Source organism: Rissa tridactyla, chromosome 1 (assembly GCF_028500815.1).
Source record: "Rissa tridactyla isolate bRisTri1 chromosome 1, bRisTri1.patW.cur.20221130, whole genome shotgun sequence".
Taxonomy (NCBI): Eukaryota; Metazoa; Chordata; class Aves; order Charadriiformes; family Laridae; genus Rissa; species Rissa tridactyla.
This window is the reverse complement of record NC_071466.1, coordinates 114,591,758-114,613,729: the sequence shown is the minus strand read 5'-3', so window position 1 is coordinate 114,613,729 and position 21,972 is coordinate 114,591,758. Positions and strand designations below refer to the sequence as shown.

Genomic DNA, 21,972 nt, shown 5'->3' with positions numbered 1-21,972 from the left:
TAGGCAACTTCTTGTGTTATGTCATGCTTCAGTCTTTTTTGTGGCCAGAGATTTAAATCAGTAAGACTGGCAGTTGGGAAACATCCTAAATTCATCTGATAGAAAGAGAGCAGTGTAAAAAGAGTTAAATAAGACTTAAATCAAAACAGTTAATATCAAAATCCTGAGATTTTTGAGCAGATCTATTCTGAAAAGGTTGAGCAAACACAGAAGTACAAAAGCAATTTGAGAACTACTGACTTGAGTGTTGCTTCAGTCTTCCCCAAATCTATTAAATACAAGCTCTGGCAAAATAAGATCTTCCATGGCTTAAAATTAAGGAAGCAGATGGTGGATTATACAGCACTGTTATTTCCTTCTCTGTATGTTTTGGGTGGTGGGGAGTGGAGACTGAGGCTTTCTGTTGTAACTTCAGGAGGGAAAAGGATGTTTTAATTATGTCCAAACAAGAAATTCAAATGTACTGAAATAATCATAAAATTAAAACATTCTATTTGTTGTCCCAAATAAGAAGACATCGACTTTTGAACATGTGTTAGCTCTTTATTTCCCTATTTATTTTGCGATTTTAGTGATTCTTTTCTTTCAACATTATTTTGTCTTTTTTTTACTAAATCTGTTTGAATCCTTTAGGTATCTGTAGAGGTATTCCAACTCATTGTTAAGCTTTGTTAAATAACTTACCTCATTTTAACAACTGCAATCGGAATGTTGGTCTCTTAAAAGGTCTTCTATTAAATATAAGCTTTCTTTTGTTCCTCTGTGCTACAACAATTCAAACTCTTCTCTGAAAAATTCTCAAAGGAGTTGTGGGGTTTTCTTCTGTAAAACTGTATGCTTTTCTCATTAACACTTGATCAGATTCTGACAGACTGTAAAATATTGCTAAACACCGATTGATTTTGACGGTCACAAGTATGTAACTTCTTAAATGTAATTCAAATCCACTCATTTTTATTTATCGGTACACTTTTAATCTAGTTTATTACATAAAGTGCTGTGCATATCTACTGTAATACTATAAACTTATTCATGGAAGATTCCAGAAGAGACAGGAAGGTACTTTCTTTTTTAGGAGTCACTATGCTAAGATGAAATTTTCAAGACAAAATGTCATACAGCTTCTATATGTTCTGTATATTATTCCACTCTTACATTTTCTTAAATTCTTCTTATTATTTTTGCTTTATATTGAATATATTAGCATGAATTGTGTTGCAGCAGTTCTAGGTTTTTTTGCTTTGATTTATTTCCCATTTCACAGTAACTTGGCATAGTTCCTTAATAGTCTTTTTTTAAGTATAAAATCCTTCTGGATTCTGATGCTGCAGAATATGGAGGGCATCAAAGGCTGGACCATAGTACAGAGTACTTCTCTGAAGAATATCCTCACAATTATCGACCTAATTCACTTATGGTAAGTAAGATTTTTTGTATTCTTATTTGTCAAAAAATTTCAAAAGTTATATGGAGTCTATTCTAGGCGTATTTTGGAGGTGAGGTTAATTTATTTTCTGAAATTAGCTTTTGTATGAATACAGTAGACGTGACAATGTTATGATTTGATTATGACCTATAATCTTAACTGGTTTTCCTCTTTTGACATTACATTTAAATTTGCATGCACTCTTGCAGTGTCTGGCACACACCATTCCTTGCCAACTTGCATGAAAACCTTCTAATGTGCTTTTGAATTTTCATGTTTAATATCATCATTTGCCTTTTTTGCATGTTTGAGAAACTCCATCTTGATGCTTGCTTTGTGATGTAAGGTTCTGTAGAAACTGAATCTTGTGTTGCTTAAAATCACTTGCTTAACTCCACAAACACGAATTAGAGCAAGTCATGTGTTTGCCAACTGGCTTTCTCCTCCTCAGTTTACAGAAAAACTTCGCAACGTGGAACAGACCTTCTCTGTTCACATCAAGAATTTTAAGAATTTCCAGTCCTAAAGTTGTGTGAATAATGGATAAATACTTTCCCACAAATCACTTCAGATGAAGTGGGAAGGATATCCTTGTATGCAATTTCTGTTAGCTGAGATGGTGATCGTAATCACTTGCCAGAATTAACAATTTTAAAATGTCATTCTTCCCATTCTTTGTATATGTATACATATATACACATATTTCCCATTCTTTATATATGTATTTACATATGTATACGTTCACAAGCACAACAGAATAAGTTTCAAAAAGGTCACAAATTAAGCAGAGTTCACAGAAAGAGTTCTGGGAATGCTTATATTGCTGACTAGATTTTCAGATCTGAAACATATACATGTGTGAAGGGGTGTGTGTGTCTCTGCATAGCTTTATTTATCCACATAAATGCCTGTAAATAAGTTACACTTGTAATCTTAACAGGCTATGAAAATGGAGTATCTGCACTGATTTGTGTGGGCCGTGCCTCTTCCGTGACAGAACAGAGACATCAATTTCTAGTGTCACATCTTAACATCTCTCATGAGATCTAAACTCCTGAGAATTATTGTCACTTTTAATGTCTATCTCTCTCTCTTACTCACATTCACCGTATTTCATTGTATTCAGGGTATAGGCATTTATCTCGTTTGCTTGTTTTAAAATAGTTTCATTACATGAGAGAATTCTTGCGCTTTCATCGTGTTTGGTGTAAAGGATCTTGGGAACATATTGGGTTTTTTTTAAAAGTATCTGTATGTGACAATGCCTTTGTAGTGTGGGTAAGTACCTATGCTCATTTGCACACAAAGAAACTAAGGCTCTAAGATTTCATTCCTGAAGGTTATGTAGCAAATTAATGCTTCCAGAATTCTTGCTTCGTGTATCCAATTTGAATACCTTGCTCTGGTGATTGGAGAGCAACTTAATTGTCTACCACTAACTTAACTTTTGCAAGCCAATTAACTGTAATTCGGAATGTATATTTCACATTTAGACTCTTAGATGGTGACTGCGAGTCATTCAAGACAGAAAAAAATGCCACAAAGTGTGAAGATGCAATTTGCTAGGAGCATGTGGAAGATAAGGCATGTGACAAGCAAAGCAGCAAGTGCACTTTTGCGGCATAAACTGTGGCATGGCAGTGGCACTTTGGGGTCAGAAAGAAACCCATCAGTGTGGGTCACGTTAACTTTCTTTTATGTCCTTCAGCAATCCAATTCACAGACCACCTTCAGCCAACACCCCAGAAGATGCCACAAGCACCACATAGAGGTAAAATGCTAGTAAAAGGACACCAAGTAAAACTAATTGGGGAAAAAAAATCTGGAAAACCTAACTCCAAGTAAGAAAGAACAAAAGTTACAGTAAAAACCTCATCTGCCATTTTACAATAAAACAACGGTGTTTTATTTTAAATAGCAGTTTACATCCCAGTTCTTGGGTAATCAGTTATCCTTGGGAGTTGCTTTAGTCTTAGTTGAAGTTTCTAAAATCAGAGTAGAAGTCTTCCCTTTGTATTTCTTTACAAAAAAACATACGATGCCTCCCCAATAAACTCATAAAGGTTCTTTTCCTGTTGTTTGTGAATTATCTTATTCTCTTTCCATAATGCACAAGACTTAAGTTTCTTGTTTCAAAAAATTTTATTTCCTCCTCCACCATAAACTTCAAAGAAATATTTTTTTTAATGACAGATGTACGTCCCTCCAGGTGTGTAAGCAAACATTGTCAGCAGAACATGCCCAATGGGCTATGACAAACTGAAATCACATGCAATGATTATGCTGTTCAAGTCAAGCTTAAATAGCTCACAAATGTGTTACAAAAATAGAAGATTAGATGTGACATGATCCATTCTAGAAACATCACCTAATAAAAGAAATATTCAAAGTGACATTGCAAAATGAGAAGAAGGGAGATACGAAATTCCTGGAGCAAAGAACCTTGGATGAAGAGGAAGCTTTGTAAGCAGTGCTAGGCATTTCACTGTAAAATTTTCTTGATGAACAGATGATGGTTCAGGCTTATTTAGCACTTCTGCAGAGGGCCAGATTTCAAAATCATCAGACACACCTAGAAAACTCTAGAAAAATGCACAAAACCCCCTGTCCTTTGTAATATGACTGATTTAAATAATGATTATAATCTAATATTTCCATTTCACTGCTTGCTCTGTTCTGGATTGTTAACAAATATATGAAATGTACATAACTTTCCACATAATCAACCTTTCTAATAACCAGTTGTTAACCACTTTGTCATTGTACAAATAGACTCCTTTTACCACAGTTTTATTTCTATTTACGTCTCTGCTGTAGTATTCTCCTAATAATCTTTTTTGAGGTACATTTTATAAAAGTTGTGGGCTTCTTCAATGCTTCTATAAACTTTTAATTTTGCTTATGTCTTATCATCTCTTTGCAACATGTAAATTAAGTGCTGCACACACATTTCAACTCCTGTCAGATCCTAGTGCCCTTTTATGTACAAAGTCATTTGTTGGTTACTTGGTGGTTGTAGTTGGAGGTAAAAGTTAGATTTGGGGTGGGAAGAAGAAAAAACATTTTTAATAACTCATCATTCAGAATGTTTTGTCAGTCTTTTCTAAGGCATCTGACTTGACTGAATTTTGCTGTAAAATGTAACTAGGTATCAATGTATGTCCTAGTAACTAATAATTTTGCACCACACCAATAATTAGGATTTATATGAAAACAGTGGTGTTTATACTTTGATACTTCGTGCCCAGCAGAACCGAGTAATAAGCAGGCTAAATGCAATATTGCAGAGTATGTTGTGTCATTGGCAAAGTAATGTGCAGTTTATTGATAAATATAATTGTTTAACATATTTCAGCTTTTATAGATCTAGTCTTTCTGTAGTTCTTTCCAATTAGTTAAAAAATAAATAGAAGTCGAAATGCTCCTTTCCCCCTGCCCTCAGTACTGTTTTTTTCCAATTCTCTATTTTTGGCCTCCACAGATATAATCTTTTCACATTAAATGAAACTGAAATTATATATTTTATGTTAAGAATATCCTTATTGCTGGGTTGGGTTTTTAACCTTGACCTTAATGTATACTATTGAGTGTTAAAGTGCAACTTCCTGCTTCCTTGGGTCTATTGACAAATTAAAATATTCACATAGACTGAAATGGTCTAAAAGCTTTTAGTGACCTTAGCTTTGAAAATACTCATTTCAATTACTTTCATGATAATTCTAAGGATTTATGTATTGAATTTTAAGGCACTGATGTAGTCTTTAACTGTTTTCTCCCCTGATGTGCACAGATAGACAGAAAGAATGTTGGTAGTTAGAAAATTAACTGTTTTAACTAAGGGAATCAGTAAGACTTTAATACAAGCAAGGTCTTTTATTTTTACCTCTCGATGATTAAGGCATATAAATTTACTTGCTCATATTCATTGATCGTTTGACTTCCTAAAACAAACAAAACCCACAATCAAGTGTAGTGATTCTAAAGTTATTCCATTAGTCGTTTTCTTTCATCATATCTTATTTTTTAGTCTCCTTGTTTGTGTTTGCCAGGGATTTTTGTTGTCTTTTTCAAGTTCTCTTTCTTAACCTGAAGCAAGAGTGCAGAAATAGAGAAGAAATTTTGAGATACAGCCTGTGCGGTATAGGGACCTCTCTTGCACAAATGAAGCAGGACAGTCTGAGAAATTATTTTCTGCATATTCATGCTGTAGAGCTGCAAATTGAAAAACAAATTGGAAGGCAGAACTTCACATTATTTTAAGCATACCTTCTTTGTCATATGCGATATCTAGCAAAATGAAATCTGAAACGTCTGAGGCTTTGTATAACAAATTATAGTCAGAAAGCAAAAGCTATCATGTATCTTATTCATTGATGGTTAATTATATTCTCAGAATAGTGTCAGTGTCTGACAATTAGTAGTGATACAGAGACATGAGATTGTCTGAAGCCCTCATTTTAATTAAAAGTTTGGGAAAATGTTGGCACAGTCTCTTGTGACATTGCCTTCTGCACGTACCAGCTGCAATATACACTATGAAATATTTTTCTGCAATGCCTGATCTAGCTACTGAGTTCCAGTAATTCTCCCATCTGTTGCAAAATGACCTTGAAATTATTTTTTAGGGCTTGGTGCTTTCCAGCCCTGAAAGTGGGATGAAGAGTAGTTCATTGCAGTTCCAGCCAATTTCAGTTGTGCTTGCACCTGGTACTGAATCTAGTCTGACAGATCTGAAAGTAGCAGTTGTCATGTGCAGAACTTCTTGCTTGTGGGGTTTTTGATACATTTGGAGATTGCTGTGGATTGTAGTCCTCTCCCAAAATATGCAAGGCAAGCTTCCTGCTTATAACTGCTGTTGTTCACAACTGCTTCATGTATTTGGTTATTCCTGTATTCCTCTTAGCTTGTCTGATCTCTCATTTCTTGAAATTACCTGGATATTTACGGGAAAAAAAGTATAAGGAGCGAGCATTTGTATGGCTGAAAAGCATCATGTATGTTCCTGGCAATTAGTAGTAGTACCAGTTGTTCTTCCCTATTTGTGAGAAAGCCTATGTGAATGGACTATGAACTTGGTAAAATGCCGTGTATGTTGGTGGAAAATAAGTTGATTGTAGTAAGTGGAGGTTTTTTCCTCTATTAGAGTAGCTGTACTATTTTAGTGCCAGAAGCCTTGATCTGTGTGGAATTTGCCTATTTTCAGACAGTGTACTGCCTCATAGTTTAAATGGACAAGCAGTATAGAAAGGTCAGAGTTGATAACAAAACAATTTTATATGTATTTGACTTGTAAACAACATTCCTATCTTCCATCATCCGCTCTGTTAGCACATCTGCCTGTGAAGTCAATGACAATTATTCCACTTTATTCCTGCTGAATACTCCATTGAGAATAAAAAGACTTTCAGTGATAGTTTGACTAAATGTTTGAGTGTTAACTTTGCCAAAAAACTCTTATTCACAGCTGAGTGACCCTAACTCTGTCCCAAACAGATCTGATGTTCTCCCTTCCCCATATTCCACTCCCCTGTCAGAAAAGGCCTCATGAGTATTCTTCTGTGTGACTTTAGATGTCTTCACAGTTTCCTAAAATAGCAGAGTTCGTGTGACACCTTAGAGGACATGAGGCAATAAGTAAGGAGTTGATGTAGAAAGCAGCGGGCCAATTCATTGAGTTATCTAAAGCCCCGAGTAACCTGGTCTGACCTCATAGCTGATGTGGCTTTCAGGAGGGAGTTTGGGCCTCCTGAGGCCATTTCCAATGTGGATGAGCCTTTTTGGGGAGGAAAGAGCTGGAGGGGGCCTCTAAGGTGAACCCAGAAAGCTTGAAACAGAAGGCAGATTCAGGGGATGATTTGATTGACTGATAGTCAAGACGGTTAGATTTGAATGTATTCTTTTTAGTATTCTGTACTTTGAGTTTTCAGTTCTGCCCATGTTCATCAAGTGAGCTTTGTGAAATGGTGAAGGAGACATGAATGGGATAAACCTTGTGATCAGAAAGAAGCAGGTTAGAAGAGCAGAGACCAACAGAACTGAAGGCGGTAATTAGAACTATATAATTCAGCGACAGTATATGGAAGGAAAAGAGAAGACAAGAATAAACTTCTGAGACCCTCCTAGGGCACAGAAAAACATCAGAAATGACATATCTTTGACGTCTTTTGCTGATGAATACCTAGGTCTGCTAAGATGGCTTTAATCAGGACATCTCTATATACTTTTACTGTATTTATCTATCTGTAGGTGGATATATATGTCGCAGGCCATGTACTAAATACTAAAAAAAACTAGATAGAGATAATGAAGAGTAGTAAGAAGGGGATTCTACAGGTATACTAAAGAAAAAGCAGCTTAAGAAAAAGTTCAAGTCCCTTGACAAAAGGAGGAGTCAAACTTGTGATGGGACACTATGGAGAGTACAGGAGTATTCGATGCCTTTTTTTAGCTCGGATTCCAAGAGTGAAGCCTGCTCCCAGACCCTTTTGTGTGCCAGTATACTATTGAAAAGAAAGTAGCAGTAGCAGAGCCATAGGTTAGGGACATCCTAAAGGTGGGATACACCCAGAGGTTTGGAATGGTGTCAGTGGTGTGATTGCAAGGCTGCTGACTATCATTTGTGAAAAATCATAGCGGTCAGGGGAAATCTCTGACAACTGAATGAAGGCTGTAGTAAAAGTGAAAAGGCAGGCTGAGGGATCTGTAGTCAGAGTCTGAGAGTCAGACTCTCCTCTCAGTCCCTTGAGAGGTGAAGGGGACCACCTCTTCGTGGAATCTGTATCTAAACAAGTGGGCTATATGAGATGGGTCAATCAGAAAGGCAAAACATGCATGATAAACTCAATTGCTTTCTGTGATGAAATGGTTCTAGCTGTGTGCATGAGGTTACTACAATCAATGCAGTAAAACCTTGTGCTGTCTCCTACAGCAGTCTTACCTAGGAGCTGAGGAAATACAGTCTGGTAAGATTTAGGTGGGTTAAAAACTGTCTGGGCTGCTGCAGTTTTAGTAATCAGAAGCTCGGTGTCCAGCTGCTGACTGGTATCAAGCAGAGTGCCCTAGCTAGGAAATGCTGCTGGGGCTGATACTGTTTGGAGTCTTCAACAGTGACTGGAATGGTGAGTCACCATTCAATCGATTAATTCATTGAATCATTCATTCAATTGATAAATTGAATATTAGAGGTCCAACCCAGATGGATCTTGATAAATTTGAGGGTTTAGCCAAAAGAAACTTCATAAAAAAAAATGAAGAAAAATTCTGCAGGGGAATCCCATGCATCAGTAAAGCTTAGAAACCAACTTGCTGAGTAGCAGCCTGACTGAAAAGACCAGGGTTATGCTGGATACTAAGTGAATAGAATGGAGTTTATCACAGACACACATCATAACGTGTTAGAACAGATGTCTTCATTAATGCATTTCAGTGTGTTGGAGTTATCTTTAAAATTCTGTATTATAATTTGTACCTAAATAATTTAAAGACAAAAAAGGAGATGAAAAAAAATAATCCATGGTACTTTACCTAGGAAATGCAAAAAGGAACTGTGGTTGCCATTTTTTTCAGTATTTAAGGAAGACAGAACTGAGCATGGTTGTTCCAGTGTCTGAGGATATTAGCCTTTTGTCATATGCTGTTGCACATTTATTTCTATAATAATAATTTCTATAATATTATGTACTGTATGTATGTGTTCTAATATGAATCAGAACACTGATTCTGTAAGTATCTGTAAGATTCTGTAAGAACTCTGCAAGTACAGTTCTTAATCTAAAGCAGAAAGACATCAATTAAAATATACCTAATGTTACTATTTAATTAGCTTTTAGCTAAGGATTATCCATATTTTTATTTATTTGAAAATGTCTGGACTCAAACATACAATAAGATGCTTGCCTTTCAACTTATCCTGTCAGTAATGGATTCATGAGTTTTCTTAGCATATGGTTGGACCACAGTCTACTCAGTACACCTCAGTCCACTCAGGAAAAGGATAGAGAAAATAAATTTAAATTAATGGGGATATCTTATTACAAGAGTGGTAGTTCAGGTGAGAGGTGCTGAAGGAAAAGGAATAACAATGGAGTGGAAAAGCTGAGGAAGTTCTGAGATTTGGGATGTCAGAAGAGGAAGAAACAGATGTGAGAAATCTGAGCTAGAGGGCTGAAAACCTTGCTGGGATCCTGGGCAGATAATCTTCCAGATTTTACTTTACCTCAGGAAAAACAAGCAATCTTTCCAACCTTAATGGTCACATTTTTCTTCCCCTTCCTGTGTTCTGTCTATTTAGACAAATAATAAAGACAGAGCATATACACTAGTATTTCTGGAAATACTGTTGGGGGGGCGGTGAGGTGAAATAATCCCGATACATTTGTAACAAGAATTATCTAATACTTTTGTAGTATTTTTCCTTTTAAGAAAATTGTATAGCAGTGGAAATAAATAATTACTGTTCATATTTAATTCCTACTGTATTTGATCAATAATTAATATTTATTCATTCTTCATGCCCTAATTGTTTTGTTACTTCTTTCAGTTTTATTTAAGCCTTAGAGGTGGTTACAATGACCAGTGCAATAAATTTATAAGGTTAGGAGATAATGCCATGTTTAGCTTTTCTGTGATTTAGCAAGAAGCCCACCAATACAAAACACACTAAACCACATGTTTAATTTGCTGCGGTAAGGAAAAAAAACACAACTAAAGTAATCAGCTGGCAGTTGCATCTCTTCATGGCAAACAGAAAACATACATCTCATCAGTCTAAATAAAATCATTTGCACAAGTTCTGAAATTGTGCTTAAAACCAGCTTAAAAAAATCTGATTGGCAATGAGGTGGTAGGAGTGGGATGCTTCCACGCTGCTCCCAGATTCTCAGCTGATGTAGATTGACTTTAAAGGAACTGGGCTAATTTACTCCTCCTAGGATCTGACATATTATTGACTAGAATATAGTTGAGAATTGCTGTGTCCTGTGTTAATGTTAATTTTTGTTCCCTTAACTGAAGTAACTTTTTAGACATTCTTTCTTAAAAAGACTATTCGTATTTGTTCCTTCTTCCTTCTCGCTTCATCATACAAACCCAGAGCGCTGAATTTCTCATACACTATTTTAAAATCTCTCCTTCATCTATACATTCTGAGCGAGTTGACTTCATTAAGTATTTCCTCTCCTGCACAGATTCGTAGCAGCTATTTATCGCCAAAACCTTAGGGGAAATCATTATATTCGCTGCCTTTCAAGAAGCATTGGACATAGCTCCGTCGGGTTCAATGAAGATCAGCTGTTCTTTTCATTTTTCTCCTTTTCCTAAAGCTTTTTGCTTTATTGCTTTATTCCGTTTTGAAAACTATGAAAGCCTTTCATGCCATCAGGCTCTAGTTTGCAGATAATGTAGTTGAAATTGCAGAATATTAGACATTCCACAGGGATGGAGGATAATCCAAAAGAGGATATTGTCAGAATGAAGCAAATAATCTTCAATCTTGTGTTACCTTTTATAATTGCATTTTTATTGACTTGTTCAGCAAACACGTTCATATGCTTGGCAATTCATGGAATACCATATATCAAGGTAATTGGTAGGTAGTACATATCGGTCTCGTTTTCAGACTGTGACTCTACTCTGCTTGGAAGGGATGTCGTGTAAAATATATTGCCACAAGTTCTTTTGTGACCTATGGGAAGTCTTTTGATTATATATATTTGGGGTTTTTGCATGGTAATCAGGAAAAAAGGGGTGAAGCAAAATGCAATAATTTAATGGCTAATTTTGCATCTGTCTTGTTTCAAGAGTGAGTTTTATTGCTCGGACACTGAAACTCCATAGATGCTAAGAGTGAGACGAATACTCTGCTGTGACGCGAATGCTGTGTCACATTGCTGGTATTTACCTGTATGAAATGACATCATAGACCTTGGGGCAACTTTAATTCACAGCAGAAGAGTGTTCAAATGCTGTTGTGAAACTTTGTTATTTGTCATTGTATGGTCTGTTGACCTGGATGATGTCAGGTTTTTGAAATTGGTCATTGTAAGTCATATGAGGCCCTCTACTGGTAGCCACTTTAAAATATATCAAGGTGAGATTTTTTTTTAAAAAAAAAAAAAGGAGAGATTGCAATGAGGCTGGCTTTTGAACTTTAGATTACCTTGTGTAATTCAAGTGCTGGGGACTAAGCAGTCAATAATCTTTAAGTTTGATTAATATGACCCACAACATTGTACAAATGACAAATTTTTAACAGTTAAAATATTTCACGTGTGTGTTTTCACATGCTGCTATTTAGAAATCGTATCCTGTGAAGCTGATGTTTTTTTCAGCTGTTCTTGTTCTTGTCATATTTTTACTAGGTGTACATTCCAAGCAGAGTGGCTATTGTGCTTCAGAATACGGATATCCCAAAATGAAGTTCTCTGTAACTACCGCTGAAGAAGCAAGTCATAAAAGAAGTGCTGATACGCTGTACTAGTACTAAGTATAACAAAACTTGCTCTAAGGAAGCTTTCTGAAACTGAATATAGTAGTATTAGGTGTTTAAAATTTAAGATTAATATTCACGTATAATTGCAGAGCTCTTGACTTGCTAGAACCTCTTTTGACGAAACTCTGCAAAAGAGGCAGAAAGGAAAACATTGGTTTTGTAGTTCTAGTAGTACAAAATTACACTTAAGATATTGCAAAGCAGCAGGTATTCTCAATTAAATTGTTGTTTACATAATTTTGTCAGGAATAACAAGAGTGATCCTGCTCCAAAGTTTGTTATTTCTTGTAATCCTCTCTTTTGATAGTGAATTCAAATGTTTATTATATAGTAATGCTTCTTACTAAAAGTAAGTAGTTTGCTTAAATAAAACAGAAGGTTTTGGCTAAAAGGCAGCCTTAACGGTTTGTGGGACCTAATTTGAGGCTCCTCTTCTTCAATGAAGTCCAACATGGAATTAGAAACATTTATCCAAGTGGATGAGAAGGTCCTCTGAGAGTATTGTACTTTGCCATTTTTTAATTAATTAAAATTGCACAAAAATGCTGAACGGCAAAACGAGCAGGCCAATTGACTGGTGACCTGCTGATGCTATTGCGTGTGTTGCTTATTTGCTCCCAATCAAATCACTTAGTCTGTACATCTCACTTGCTACAGCTGAAAAAAATGACACAACCATTTTATTTAGATGACTAAAATGTTCAGTGAGAAGAGTGTTATGTTCTTACTGCAATAATACCACACTGGAAGATCTACTTAAGATGTAATTCTTCCCATTGCATTTATTTCACTAATGTCAGGACCTTGCAATACTGATTTCATTATCTCCAGAAGCTGCCTTTCAGCTTGGAACATGGTGATGTTCTTGCACTTTTATAACTTTTGAAACATTGCTTCTCATGAAGAAGCAGTCTCAAAATACAGCGATCAAACTAAGGTGTTTTTTCAATAAAATCAAGGTAGTTAATTATTGGAGTGCTGCTAAGATTATTCAAGTGAGTTCTTTCATGAGCTACAACTTTTTTGTAAAGAGTAAGATTTTGTATATTTGAAAAAGTATTGCAGAGTATTCTGGAAAATTAATACCAAATTAACAAGACATGCTTTATTTTGTTCCATTTATTTAAAAACATATTTGAATTGGTTCTGAAATGAATGTCTTTTGTACAAATCTGAATTTTCTAACTTTTAAAGTAGCCAAAGAGGAAGATGTCCGTGACCATTTCCAAGTCATAATTTTACCCAGTTTGCTACGTGAACCATTGTGTAAATTACTGAATAGTTGTGCCAACACTGAAAATCTATTCACAGTTCTCGGAATGCTTACTTGTGGCTTACTTCTAAAGCAAAATACGGGATATGATGGAATAATGCAGCATGATGGAAAACAGTCTTGTGCAGAGAGAGTTCACACTCAAAGGACTTTATGAACATCCCCAGTCCGCTACGTTCTGTGTGACGGAATTTTATATTGCAGTTGAGTACCATAATACTGTTTAGGATCATGCTTCATTTTCCTCTGCGCCGGTTTGATCATTGTTTGGTAGTGGGCTAATAAAAGCATTCCCGTTACACTAAGACTTTAAAGAAAATACACTGAACTGTTTTAACAACTGGAACTGATTATCTTTTTTTTTTTCCAGGTTGTTTTCCTTGTAGTGAAATAACGAGCAACTTCTAATACATGTTCTATTTACATTGTATTGATCTAATATGTTTTATAGGGTGGTTTGTTTTTTTACTGGCACCAGTTCCAGATTTCAAAACGTAATGCAAGGCAAGTGTCTGTGTCAAACCTCTTTTTCCAAGCGAAGGAATAAATGTATGATGTGAAATATAAACTGTATAAAATTACATGCAAAATAAACTCTGAGGAGGATAAAAGAAATGCATATATGGTTTCATTGCTTGTACTGTAAAAGGATGGTACAGTAGTCTTAACACTGGAAGAGACTATTAGATTTTGCTCCCTATTGAAATCAGGAACTTGCCTTGGTTAGAAAAAGTCTAATGAGATTGGTAGAATATTTGTCCCACGCACATTTTTCTTCTGTGTAGCAATAGATTAATAAAAGCAAAGTACAAGATTTGCAAGATGAAAAAGTAAATATAGGAAGCATAATAATTAGGGCCTTTATGGGATCCACCTCTCCATTCGGAGAGTGTGCTCCTTGCCTGTTTCGTGAGGCTGGAAAATTTTCCCTTGCAATACCCATGGAAAGACAATTTCTTCCTCCTGCGTTTTGTATTCTGATGGTTTATGAAGAGGAATTCAGCTACTGCTGTTTCACCTTCTGTCTAGCATCACACTCGGATTGCAAGACTTCAACCAAGGTCACTCCTTACTGTTATGCACTGAGGCTTGTAGCTGCCTGTCACCGTGACTGGCTGAAGACTCTGACACGTTCCATGAGGCACAGGAGTTCCAGAGCTGCTTTGCTTGGGTACACCTTAAATCAGCGCTCTTCAGTCAAATATGATAGTTTAGCTCTGTCACAGAAGTAAATTAAGTGGTCCATGGGGATGTATCCCTGGGCACAATGTCTCCACAGAGATTTAGACATTGTGGAAGAACTTTCTTTAAAGATAACCTCTCTTAGTGTAAAGGACTGCTAAGGATTTATATTTCTGCGCTTAGAAATACATACTTTCCTGTCACCTAAGAGTACTGGTAATTCTTGGTATCTCTGGCCCCAGAAGTTGTTGCTCCATGGTCTCTTTAACAGTCAATGAGAACTCAAGTTCATCCTCACCTGCTGGCGCTGCGTGGTTCTTTGTACTGAATAATTCAAGTTCTTGAATTGCAATAACAGGCAGGCATCCAGTAGAATGGTGTATTCTACGGGCAGTAAGTTCTGATTTCCTTGCTTTTGTCTCCTCCTCCCACAATTCAAGCCTTACTGTCCTGAGGTTTATTTTGAAGATTAAGAATGGAATGGTTATTTCAGCTTGGTGAGTACTTCTGGAAAACAGATTTTAATGGAAAAACTGTTTGACCTTTCTGTTTGGTTGGTTGGTTTTTTTCTCCTATGAAATTTGTCTTGCTCATTATATTCAATTTAGTAAAAAGTTAGTTAACCATGTGCTCTGAAAGATGGGAAAGTGGTGTAGCTAATCCTCTGACAAAGGGAGACCAGCTGTTTGAATAGTAAGATACCAGACTAGGTAAGCAATTATATGGTACTTGGACATAATGCAGGGTGATATTTTTCTGTATTAATCTGTGAGTCACAGTTGTGCTTTCAAATTATGTTTTAAGGAGCTTGAAGTTTTAGTTTCCGCATTTTTTTTATCACTCCATGTTCTTAACTGACCATTAATGGTTAAAGGAAGAACTTGTTTATTTACAAGTCTCCCTTCTCAGAGCTCAAAAGTTACTTTACTAGTAAAGTAGTGAAGGGTGAGGGTTAACTGAATGAACAGCAGAAATTGTTTTCCTTAACTTAAATAAATGCGGCTTTTCTGTTCTGGATATATCGAGGCCTATGATCCGTCTTTCTTCTGCTCCATAATTTAACAGAATTGAGGAATTGAAGTATTCAGCATTTAAGAGTTTCCTCCTCGACTAATGTTTCCAAATTGGGCACGTTGTCATTGTTGGAGGACTGCTACAGAGATGAAGCAGTATTTTACATATTTTCATACATCATACCTTAGCTAGGATCTGAGTTTCATAACAAGCAGCCTCTAAGTGGCATCTGCCTAAAAATTAGTGGGAATTTTTTTTGCCAAGGAAGACTCTGCACATGTGTGTGTTTTCACACCCCATAGTATATGGTGCAAGTCTTTTGAAGGATTTGAGGGTGTGGGTTATTTGCTGTAATGGAGAGCTGCCTCTTATGCCCAACATATGTTTTAACTCTCTTTAGATTTCCAGGTTATTTAGAGTTATATTCAAATTCCCAAGGAGAGATATGGGATCTTTCTGAAAGTTTCCTGAGCGTTTAAAAAGAAGTCCAAAACTTTTGGTCATAGTTGCCTTTATTTCTTCATGCAGTGTTTCCTTTGTGTAGGCTTTTAATTTTTGTTTTATCTGAAAATAAGTTGCAGTAATAGTGGTAGGCTGACATATGACTGCTCTTATTAAAAAGAATTGTGTAAATCATTAGGTAAAAATAACTCCAGTTGAATACGTTAAAAATATTCTGCTTATGGAAAGGTAAAAACAAAAGCTAATTATGACTCATTAGATGAAACAAATCTTATTTTTCATGCCTGTGAGTACAGTATGTACCCTGTAAATATAAATAACTCTTGGTTATTCATGGTAAATTAAAGCCTAAAATTAGGACAAAATGTAAGAACTTCTAGGCATTCAAGTAATAGGTCTCAGTTTAGCTGATATTTTTGCGTATTCACAAAGCTATTCTGAACCCTGGAAAAAACATCTAAGTGTTTGATTGAACTAGTTCCGAAAACTGTTTTCTAAAGTTAAGACAAAGACAATAATTTCTCAAAACACTAGGAGAGGATTAAAATCGATGCAACGCTAATCACCCACACCATTTGGCTCCAAGATAATCTTCAGCATTGTTAAAAGCTAGGAGGAAACTCCCTCTAAACTTGCTTGTTTTTTTCTGGCTATGCCTCACAAATCACAATTTATATGTATAGAACAAGGGCAGTCTATGATAGGAAGATGTAAATTTAATGCGTTGAATATTTAGTCTTTGATCAGGGTATGAGGTTTATGACAAAATAGATACAGTGCATGTATGAAGAAAGACATGTCTGCAAACACTGAAGAAACTAAGCTGCAAATGCTCTAATGTTGATGCGTTTTCCCCACGGTAATTTTTTGTTCTGCTACTTTCCAATAGTCTGCTTGAGTTCCGTAGCAGAGGCACTGACTCTGGTCTATTTTCTGTTCTCTTTACTGGCGAGAAGGGATTGGGGACGAGCAGCTAGCTGTCCTGCTGTACTGGATCTGGCTGGGGTTAATGTTCTTCATAGCAGCCCTGTGGTGCTGTGTTACGGGTTTGTGCCTAAAATGGTGTTCATAAAATATCAATGTTTTGGCTTTTGCTGAACGGTGCTTGCACAGTCTGAATGCTTTCTGTTTCCTACTCTGCCTCTGCTTCCTCCTTGCCAGGAAGTGTCTGGACGTCTGCCTGCTGATGGGAAGTCACGAATGAATTCCTATTTCTGCTTTGCTTGCATGTGCAGCTTTTGCTTTCCCTGTTAAAGTATTATCTCAATCCACAAGTCTTCTCGCCTTCCTTCTATTTCCTCCCCATCCCAAAGGAGAGGGGATTGAGCGAGCAGCTTGTGAGGGTGTTTGGCTGTTTGCTGGGATCAGCCCACCACCTCTGCCAAAAACTGAGCGAGCGAGCTGTCTACCTCAGAAGGAAATTGGCTGGCAAGATGAAAGTAGGTAAAGTCATTTGAAGGAAAGGGTAAGGGGGTAAATCCCAACCTTGCTTAGTTGCCTTTCACAAAATACTGAGTGTATCTTGTGTTTACTTGGGTTGTAAAGCAAGATAGCTGGAGTAGATTAATTATCAGACAAAGTCTATGTATTCAGTCTATTTCCTGCTTACTTTTGTACAAAGCTCCTTTCATGTATTGACCGCGGCTTCTGTTGGGATTTTTTTTTATTATTTTGTTCATTACAGTGGTATTAGACCAAATGCAACATTTTCTTTTGAGTATTTCTGTATTTTGTAACCTGTGTAAATACTAGCTATGAATGTTTGAGGCAATCACAGTTTTCAGTCTTCAGTAATAAGCTGGGGTTAGCTTTGGTTTGAGGGTTTCTAAGGTAGGGATAAGAGAGGAGGCTTAAGATGTTTGGTGGCTTTTTTAAATGCCACTTAAATTCCTGCCTTTGCAATTACACTAATCATTTTAAATCTTTGACTGCAGCATGTTTTTGTCAGACAAAAGCAAACCCTGTCTGGCAGCAAAGAAACCATGTCTTTAGACTAGCATGAGAAAGCCAATTATGTAAACACATCGTGTCCAAAAACTGAAATGTATTTTTCTATCCAGGGTTGTTTATCTGAAGAACTAGTTTTGATCACTTTATGAAATGGAGCAGAAGGGCTGTGCGACATAGAGAACAAGGGGGTTCATGCAGAAAACCATTTTCCCAAGGCAGAAAATATTCCAAGATTTCAAATATGGGATATTTCCATAAAAAAAATATTGGATTATGACAAGTGAGACTCTTCATAGAAAGATATCTGTCAAAAAGCCTACCAGAACAGTTCTATAAAAATAAGAATACTAAGCAAAATCAATGGTTGCATTACAGCCAAAGCATGGACACTAACAAAGCTAACGATGTTTGTGTAAACAGCTGTGTGGGGGGAGTCTTTCATTAAATTCGTTGCATAAGTGAATCCCTGTACCGTTCTTCTGAAAATAAGAAACTCTTTTTTAATAAGCGTGTAAAGTGATAGGGCTATGAAGTTAGCTTTCCATAGGCCTCCTTTGGTTTGGCAGGAAGTGATTTGTCCGGGTTGCTGGCCTCAGCATCTTCTTTCCAGACGGATCACGCTGCCCCGGTGGTGGTCCTTGCACTAATGCTGGTGATGCCACATGAGGAACTGGACTGGAAAACTGATTTGGTGGGAATATAACTCTTTAATGGCGTAAGGCTGACAAATTATGTAACCCTAGCTGGAAAATGCGCTCTTCACAATTATAGACATCTCAGTCTTCCTGCTGCTTGTCAATGCGGGTGATTGTGCTGCATCCAATATGAATGTGTTTTGTCTAGTTGTGCTGTGTAACAGCCTGCTATTGCACAGAACTCCTCCTTCTAGTATTCAATAACCTCCTGGGTCTACCAGCCTCTGTTCTGCAAACTTATCAGACAAGTGTGATGCAATACATCATATTCGTGGATGAACACAGTGGCCACATGTCCCGTGTGGTGATCACCTTTTTTTTAAAAAAAACCCCAAGGAATCATTCAGTGATGTGATTAAGTACATTAAAACAAGTTGAACATGGTTTGCCTAACTGGGGATGGCTGTCAGGAAGTGATAATGAAGAAATCAGATATATTTAATGCAATTTTAACTTTCCTTCACTTTTCATTTTTTTTCAGACATTTCCTGTGGATGTAGTTAAGCGCAATGTATCACTGGTGGTTAATACATCCCTAGAAATGCTATCACCAAGCACACACACACATTAAAGGGAACATAAAACTGTAACGACATATGGCTAGAAATTAACTAGAAACCGCTATTCTCATATCACCAAAAAAAAAAATTTAAAAAAACTAATTGTCCAGTTCTCTGTTGGATTGAAGTACTGATGGAGTGGAGGGAGGCGAGTCCTCATCTTCTATCACTGCACAGAGTTACTCTTTTTCAGAAATCTTCATGTTAGTTCTGGTACAAAACATGAAAGGAGCAAATATTCCGGAGTTATGCATCTGCTGCTGCTGTAGAAGCTCTCATCAGGAAATTCTTGCCTTGCAGTGTGTACTTATTATAATGGTTGATTGTAATAGTTCCATTTAAACTTGAGTGATGATACACACCTTGTTATGTAAAACACTGTGCAAGGTTGTTTAAACATGAAAGATAATTGCTGATGTTTCATTGGCAGGAACTCATAGGTAGACATTCCGATGACTAATTAAATACGCTGACCTTTAGTATTAACAGCCTTGATGGGTTTCAAGCCACAATGTGCTTTGATGCTAGGCATATCTTTCAGCCTGTCTTGTCTGCTTTTGCTTTTCTCTGAACAAAGCTTGTGAATCTCCCTGTTTATTTTGGACAACATAGGCAGGTGTCTGGTGTGCTTGCGCTCCCTACAGAGTCCTGCCACCTCGCAGGGCTGTGCCGTGTTTAGTCCTGCATGCTTCTAGCTATTTTCTGTCTGTTGAATCAAACCATATGGACCTTCTGAGCAGCCCTTGTGTCTTTGTCCCTTTCTATTTCTCTGGCTCCCACCACCCAACAGGGTGGGCATGTTGATGCAGGTATTTGCAAGGGGTTTGGCCCATCAAAAGATCTGTTAAGGCCAAATCTCTTGGGTGCTTGGAGACAGAGGGGACTAGTGCAAATAAATGTGTTGGGCTTGTGTTTTACTTTATCCTTAAAGACCATGACAGGGCCAGCTTCTAACTCCTAACTTGCCCAGATTTTAGAGATTCTGTCACCCTGGTTTGGTGACTGTTTTTCAGGGCTGCCCCTGACCTGAAAGGATTGGTAGTGATGTTTCAGCCATTGCATTCACAGCAATTACTGTAACAGTGCAGATGTAAGCTGCAATCAGAGATGTGCAGATGAACCATCTTCAGCTTCTTAAATTTATTCCTCTGTGTCATCTGCTGGGCAATGCTTGCATGTTGCTGGTAGGGAATTTTCCCTATGAGGAAAAATTGTAAGTCTGAGCATGTCCTTGCATATATTTCAAAGTCTGTTCCCTTTGTGCTCCATGCATATCTACTTTGAAAAGCTGATATGTGGCAGATGACTTGCCCAGGATTTGAGACAATCACTCCACAGCTCACCAGGTATGGCTTTTTGCACTGGGGGAAGCAAAACAAAGCATGAAGATACCAAAGGGCTTGTGAAGACACATCACCTGCTGAGGTTGCTTTGATGCCTGGTAGAAGAGTCAGCCTTGATGTGAACCCTGCTGCAACCTGCTGGATTGGTACAATCAAATCCACCCTCTTCCCATCTCTTTCAGGGGAGTCAGTGATATCTTTACCAGCACACATGTACTGCATGTGCTCCAGGGATTACAAGTACAATGTCAAGAACTCAGATGACAAGAATGACCATGGTAAACAAGTTATGAAACCTCAAGCACCACACAAACACATCCACACAAACACACTGGTTTTTAAACTCTCTTCCAGTTCTTACTGGAATCAATTAGGTGCTCATCCTGTCTTTCACACTGACCACTGCTGGCAGAAGGTGCAAACAGCCAGCAGCAGGTACCTATGTGATAATCCTGCTTATGGGGAAGCTAGGTTTCTTTGGGGATAGACCGCACATGATAGAGGAGTCCCTGTGGAGCAGGGAGTATCCAGGTATATCTGATAGGTATCTGTAGTGAAGCTGTTTCTTTTAAATATTCTGTTGATATATCTCTTGGTTACAGAAACTTGAGTAATTAGGCTTTATATTTTTAAGCACGCGTTCTGCAGTATTTTATACCCACTTCTATTTATTTTCTCTTAGGTTGCATCATTAGCAGCAGCAACCCGCTAGTGCACAATATTTCTGCAAATGATACTGCTTAATTAACCAAGTGATGTGTAATAATACTACATGACATTTTTCTAGAAGCGTTACCTAAAAGGCCTGAACCTCTTGGAAGGGATAACAAAGAAGTGGTAGCAGAGTTCAGAAAGATAAATGTGCTGTAAATGGTTTGGTGTCTCTGCAAGTCTGCATCGACAACAGTCATTCAGATCAGAGAAGTAATATGCAGTTCTGAAGCGAGTCCCCCTGATGGTCTACACTTACCATGTGCTAAGTCAGTTCCCGTAATGGTTTGGGGGCAAAAAAAGTAGGTTCTTTACAGGTGGAACTAAGCAGTCTCTTCTCCAAAAGCACTTCAGACTTCCCTTGGTATGTAATGTGTTTAGACCCCAATATTCCTGTGCGTGGCCTTCACCCACTGCGAGGACTTCCCATGTCCCAGTAAGTTTTCCCATCGGGAAGCTTCAGATTACGTGCGGAGGTAAGACTTTCCAGCGTAGAAGATGAGACAGCATCTAATCCACGGCATACGGCCCCAACATGTAATAGCAGTGTGAGGAGCTCAGCAGCAGCCGCTTTGTTTTGTTCCTAAAATATTTGCTAACGTAGATGTAGAGTAATAGGCCAGTACTATTATTTTTAAATTTGCGAGACTTTAATATTGTCAGTCCATGTTCCTTGGTTTAAGCCTTGTTCTTTATGTGACACTGCAAACCAAATTAAAGATACATAAATGCTTCTAAAAATGTTTACACAGAACTGAGGTTGTGAATCTACAATTATTTTTAGAGTTATCTTAATGTAGCTGTGATGACATAATAGCCTTTAGTCATTGTTCTTCTGCCTGCTAAGGCAAATAATGTGCTTGTCTA

At 37.3% G+C, this 21,972-nt stretch overlaps 1 protein-coding gene across 4 annotated transcripts in view; it reads left to right on the top strand.

Annotated features, from left to right (window-relative positions):
* GBE1 (1,4-alpha-glucan branching enzyme 1) overlaps positions 1–13,803 on the top strand; it is a 163,229-nt gene extending 149,426 nt beyond the window's left edge. For 3 of the 4 annotated variants that reach the window (XM_054191315.1, XM_054191336.1, XM_054191327.1), the window contains 3 exons: positions 1,300–1,417; positions 3,135–3,197; positions 11,785–13,803. In XM_054191315.1, the coding sequence (XP_054047290.1) occupies positions 1,300–1,417; positions 3,135–3,197; positions 11,785–11,841 (238 nt within the window). In that variant the 3' untranslated portion in view covers positions 11,842–13,803. The remainder of the gene's footprint in view (positions 1–1,299; positions 1,418–3,134; positions 3,198–11,784) is intronic. The other variant, XM_054191322.1, reaches the window with a different exon arrangement.
* Positions 13,804–21,972: the final 8,169 nt, after the last annotated feature.